Source organism: Mytilus galloprovincialis, chromosome 6 (genome assembly GCF_965363235.1).
Source record: "Mytilus galloprovincialis chromosome 6, xbMytGall1.hap1.1, whole genome shotgun sequence".
Lineage (NCBI taxonomy): Eukaryota > Metazoa > Mollusca > Bivalvia > Mytilida > Mytilidae > Mytilus > Mytilus galloprovincialis.
Genome location: NC_134843.1, coordinates 9,897,534 through 9,903,787, shown reverse-complemented (window position 1 = coordinate 9,903,787; position 6,254 = coordinate 9,897,534). Strand labels below are relative to the sequence as shown.

General features: G+C 33.5%; 1 protein-coding gene across 1 annotated transcript; it reads right to left on the bottom strand.

The window, feature by feature from the left end:
* Nucleotides 1-268: 268 nt before the first annotated feature.
* Nucleotides 269-4,216, bottom strand: LOC143078889 (uncharacterized). The gene is made up of 4 exons (XM_076253918.1): nt 3,986-4,216; nt 3,290-3,578; nt 1,357-1,512; nt 269-1,048 (listed from the first exon to the last, which is right to left on the bottom strand). Exons 1-4 carry the CDS (start codon nt 4,190-4,192, stop codon nt 690-692), a joined length of 1,011 nt encoding a protein of 336 aa, XP_076110033.1. The 5' UTR covers nt 4,193-4,216; the 3' UTR covers nt 269-689.
* Nucleotides 4,217-6,254: the final 2,038 nt, after the last annotated feature.

The following is a 6,254-nucleotide window of genomic DNA, read 5'->3' as shown; positions in this document are numbered from 1 at the left end:
ACCGAACACACCTTTGTCTGTTCCCCCTTTTTAATCAGTGTTTAAATATGCATGAAAATTCCAGACAGGCTTCAGAATCCAATTAAAGTTTTCATTTTGTTTTACCTATTCATCTCTGTCGGGTCTTTTTGTAATTTGTAATTGTAAAAGTGCAGTTTTATTGTTTATCAGAATATAGTGTAAAAGATTTGATAATAAATCTTGTACGATATTCAAAAAATTGTTAGATCAATATAGAAAAGAGACAGACACAAAAAAAACCCTAAAATACAAAACAAAACATTTAATTCCTTTAACTTATCTTTATAGTAGTATTTTTATAACACAAGTTGAGAACAGCTGATTTTGCCATTCTCCAAAAAGTATAAATAAAAATAAATGGTCTTTGTAGCCAATTCTTCTTTATATACAGAAAAACATCAATTGGTTGGCAGTCATTTGGTTGTTCTGTTTAGACTAGGACAAATATCATGTATTTCATATCCCTTCACTTGGAATAATATAGCAACAAACATAACTTGTAATTTCAAGTGTGTGGGATGAAACATAATAAAAAGGTTCATACGGTGGAGTTTTCTAAAAATAATCTATCAAAAAGTCAATATTGTCCACTAACTTATAACACGTGCGACTTCTCTAATCTAATATAACTCAAATGTATTTAACAACAACAAAATTACAATATCAGTCTACGAAATAGGTTCTTTTTCGGGAAGTGGCCCGGCTTCTTCTCGAGTATATAGTGGTGGTATCTTAAGTTGTTCGTATCCTCTCGGAGCAATAATCGGAACTTTACTTGAGCCGTGTTTTTCTGTGTGAAATGAGTATTCTACCCCATCAGACTTCCGGTCACGTGATATCATGATGAGATGGAATAAAGCTGATATATCCATGACAATTGCCCCAATGGCTCCGACGATAAGGCACCAAGGAACAGAAAACCAAACATCGTGACCCATATGATCGTCTAGAATTTCATGCTTCTGAATAGTTCTCAGCTGAATGACGAACGTAGCAACTCTGATAATGGCAACCCAGTAGAAGAAAGCTGCAAGACAGAAACATTTTGTAATAGAGTAAAAAGAACGTAACTGAATTGTCTTTATTTAATCATTTTAATATAAATTACATTACAACCTGTAGCATGCGATTGAAGTACTAATTTTGAATTTTGGTAACAATTAACTTGAGCGGTTATTTTTCGATGATACAACTGTTATTCATGTATAAGAGTATTTCTAATTTGATCTGGATATTGTGTACACTTTACATTTATTGACGACAAGAATTGCAATTGAGTTTTTCATTAACAAAATACAAAGAACAACATTTTTGTCTATTTATGCGTATACTTACATGAGAAAACTTGAGTAGAACAAATGAGTCTTCCAGTATGTTTTCCTACACCACCACCACGAGCGTACTTAATGGCACCAGCCATACCAATTAATCCAAGAATGAGACCAATGGTAACATAACATGTCAACTCATATCGTCCATGGCGAGCAAATTCTAGCATGAAAAAGAAAGGTAATTGTAGCGTTATTGTTTAATTTTAAAAGTGTGCTTTATCGTTTCTTTACCTCGTGTCAGTAATTTGCATGTTCATTTCGGTATATGCTGACGTAGGACTGTACATTTAGAGAGAACAAATAATGAACGCTGACTATGCAGTATGGACTTTGCTCATTGTCGAAAGTCGTAAGGTGACCTATAGTTGTTAATATCTGTGTCATTTGGCCTCTTGTGAAGATTTGTCTCATTGGTAATCATATCACATCTTCTTTTTGTGTACTCTCATTATACCATTCATTAACAAACTGCTACAACGAATATCGATATTTAAAATAGCTTTTATTTTTTAATTCAATATTGTTCGTCTCTCTTACCGTCTAACCACGACCTAAATAACAAAATCTAACAGCAAAATTGACAAGAGAAATACAATTTAGGAAGTCCATCTTCCTGCCGTAATATGGTTTTTTAAAGGATCATCAATTATACTGTAGAACTTAAATTGATCATCTTTAAAACATTAATTTTTTTCTTAGTAAAGACATCCCAGTAAATTAGTCTTATGAACAGATGCGGGATTTCCACACCCTCTTCTTTTTATATAGTTTTACTGCCAAATTATTTTCGGTGTATTATTTGTCATATATTTAGGTTCAGATATCAGCAAATATTAACACTTTATTTAAAACAAACATAGATATTATTCTCGCATTCAACATTTCAGACCATACAACTGCTATTTGACTTAAATATTAGTAGTTCAATAAGGAATGTAAGGGTCACGTTTTACCCTGAGTCATTATTAGCTTACTTTTAAAAAACCTTTCTTCGTCATATTCAAATTTAAGCCATTGTTATTCAAACCACAATATTAAGTAAATTATATACTGAAACGAAAGAATTCAACAATAGAGCTGATTTTATAAACCAGGAAATATTAAAATGATACTGCAATTTTATCTCCTTTCCCCTCATGTGACATACCGAATTAATTTTACCATCGAGTACTAACATGAGATACACGACAGGTGTAACATATGCAGTCCCTTCCGGGGCACTCTAAATCATTCCCAGTTTTTATTGGGGGTTCGTATTGCTCAGTCTTTAATTCTTTGTCTATTGTTTTTTTTAGCCAGGCATGGCCTTGTCGGTTTATTTTTAGCCAGGCATGGCCTTGTCGGTTTATTTCGAAATACGAGTTTGAATGTCTCTTTGGAATCTTCCACCTCCCTATATCACGTACTAGTTTTCCTTTATAGGGGATAAATTAATAAAAACAAACACAAAATAAAGTTGTCTCCCATTAAGTCTTCGTAAAGTACACGAAAGACCATACATATTTTGGGATAAGACATGACCTCCTTTTCCACAGTTTACCACAAACCATAGTAATGTATAAGGTAGAAACTTTAATCTATCATTATGCAAAACATAGCCGACTCGCTATCCCATTAATACCATCAAACACAGATAAAGAAAACAACTGAACAGTTTATGATTTTGTCGTTATTTTCTTTTTGCTTTTCCTGTTTTATGTCATTGGTTTGAATTATACTTTTAGTGGCTCCTTTGTTAGTGTCAGATTTTGATTTCTAGACTACCATGAAATAAATGTTATTTGTAATGACCATATGATAAGTTAACATGTTACAGGTAGATTTCTTCTCGACATTCTGTATTACTTGGAAACTTCACTTATTGTAAAGTCTTATTTTGTATACATATACTTGATATCAGTAACACAAAGAACAGGAACAATGATTGCAGCACTTACCAACTGATGTGTTGATAAACTCTCTTGCCTCAATAAAATCTGTTGGTATGTTATTTTCAAATGTTTTGTCATTCCTCTGGGCTTGTTCAAAGTCCTCACCAACATAGTCAATTCTTTGTCCATGTTGTTGTTTCTTGTAGCTTCTGTGGTAACATCTATGGGGGTGTCTCTCGTGGTGGTGATGGCGGCCTTCACTTGTCCGTCTTGTGTCTTTAGGTGTTGTCTTCTCCTCCATGAATTCCCTCTTCTCTTCATCCCCCTCATCGTTGTTCCTCTCATGTCTACACACCTTGATAAAGAAAGACATTCATCTAATGAAGGACTATCAAATTCCAACCACAAAATTTGTAAATTCAGCATTCATTCATAGAAAAAAACAACATCACGTCTAATTTTATCTTTCAATTTTGTACACCTTTACGTTTTTCAAATAGGATATAATATTGCTTAAATGACATATAGGCCCAATGCACCGGATGTAAATATCAAATTGCTATGTATATATAGATATAGGAAGATGTGGTATGACTGCCAATGAGACAACTCTCCATCCAAGTAATTTATAAAAGTAAACCACTATAGGTCAAGGTATGGCCTTCAACACGGAGCCTTGGCTCACACTGAACAGCAAGCTATAAAGGGCCCCAAAATATATACTTGTATAAATGTATGTTACTTACTAACTTATTTACTTACCTTGTAGAACCAGACTCCAAAAGAAATTGAAATTCCGTGTCTCCTGTCTATCACATGTTCTGCCTTTTGAACTACATGTGTTGGTAATGGATCCCGAAAGTAAGATTTGACCACTACCCATCCTGGACTGATAAAAACTATGATCTTTAGGACCAATGCAATGGCGGAAAACACCAGACAAAACCTTAGCTTTGTCTTCACCTCCATCGTATCTAGTATGGATTTGTTTACCTGGATTACACAACCAATGAAGAGCCAGACAGCTCTTAGCATATGTATCTTGTATCAGATATAAGTTTTGATCAATATACCTCAGACAAGGTAGTATTGAAGAATACTTTGTTAGATGAATAATTTAATCACTTATATAGTGAGATGAACAGTTTAATTACTTATATAAGTCGATCTGCGTTCAAGGATATAGTGTAACAAAAATTGGTCATAGTTTATTTATTTCGATGTGAAATACCAGTTGTCTTTTCCTGTTAATTGTGTTTCTATATGTTTATAAGTTTCTCCATAGTTGGAGCACCGTCTATTTGTTAAAACACCCCTAAATTTGGTATAGTCTTGATTTTTACCCCTTTAAGTATAATGGACCGTTCCATATGGTAGTATATAAGCCAGCTCAAGACAGAGAAACTTTGTCAGTTTTATGTGGACTATTGAAGAGTGAACTTCTAGGATTAAATATTCCAACTGGTAAGTAGAGTGGCTTTAGTGATTCAAAGGATATAAATTATAGTGTTTGGATTTATATGTGAATATTTCGAATAGTGATTGTGTTATAAAGTGAACTTATATAATAAGTTATTGTACAGTGAAAGTACAAGGTGTATACTTGCTTGTGTTGCAAGTTGTTATATTGTGGACGTGTATTAGTGAGAATACATGGTGAAATCTTGCTGGTGTTGCAAGTTGTTATATTGTGGAAGTGTATAAGTAAAAGTGCACTGTGTTTAATATTATCAGTTTAGAATATATTCATTTCGATCGGATTCATAGTGATAATTAGTGTGTGAGTTGAGCTGTGTTCATATACATTCCTTGTGCATTGAAGCATTGTGCAAGTGTAATTGTGTCACTGTGTTATTGTGGTTTATTGAACATTCAAAAGGTGATATTACAAATTGGTGGATATTGTTAATAGATGTTGTATATATGTGGTAATGTGTTCATACGTTTTGTGTGATATGTATTGATGCATGTTGCATAGTAATCCGTTAGTGACATTGTGTAATAAAGTGTCTGATGCATGTTGCATAGTGATATATATTAGTGACATTGTGAATAATCAGGCTTAATACATGTTGCAAAGTGATTGCATAGTGACATTGTGTGAATATATTCTGTAATAAAGCATTGTGTTTATACATAGTGAATGAGGAACTTCACCCTGTAATTTAATTTATGTGCATTGTGTAGCTTATATATTCGACATTGTGAATTCATATAATGGTGTGTTAATTGTTTTAAATAGGACAACTTGTGGTGGTGCAAATTTAAGTTGAACACTTGAAATCCTGATTTATTCAGATACGGATCCATTGATCGCCCGGTTACACGTTACAAATTTTGTGGCAGCGGTGGGATTTCATGTGTTGATTTTGTTACTGTAAATACTTATATGAATGTATGATTGGACCAGTTGTAATTTTTCAAAGTTACTTGTGTATTGTGTTTGTAGTCAAAGTATTGTGCATTTTTGTCAAGTAAGAAGTAATATTAAGTCAGACTGTCCGTTGAAATTGAAATGGCAGAAAGTCTGTTTGATTTGAAAATTTGACTTTTATCAAGTGAAATTGAAAAATTGGAAAATTGTTTTAGACACTGTTTTATGCAATTTCAGCCTCTTATTCTTTACAAAAGAAAAATGATTCAGGAATTAAAGATGGTGTTGAATTAATAAGAGATACTGTAGTGTTTGGAAGACAGTAGTCGTGAGTCTGAAAAGAGGAAGCATTTTGGGGTAAAGGATCAATGTATATGTGTATATAGATAGTTTTCTAGTTTTGTAGTGTATATAGTGTACATAGTTAAATGTGAGTCCGTCGGATGGGGACGTTAAATCCGAGGCCCCATGTACAGGAACATGTCACGCCCTGTGCATGTAAAAGACCCCTCCTGCAGATTTCGTTAAGAGTAGGCTCCTTGGGGCCGCTGCAGAGGCAAAATTTGTTAGGACCTTTTAAATTTATTCTTTGGCAGTGACACTCAAAATTACAGATGTTAATGAGGAAAAGGTTTATGTTGGAAACAGATATTTTGA

Bases quoted from the DNA above. Each gene is read 5' to 3' on its own strand.
- LOC143078889 (XM_076253918.1), bottom strand. From the start codon at position 4,192: ATGGAGGTGAAGACAAAGCTAAGGTTTTGTCTGGTGTTTTCCGCCATT. The intron at 3,579-3,985 runs GTAAGTAAATAA...TTCTTTATCAAG, and splicing joins TTGGAGTCTGGTTCTACAAG to GTGTGTAGACATGAGAGGAA. The intron at 1,049-1,356 runs GTAAGTATACGC...TCTGTCTTGCAG, and splicing joins TTCTACTCAAGTTTTCTCAT to CTTTCTTCTACTGGGTTGCC.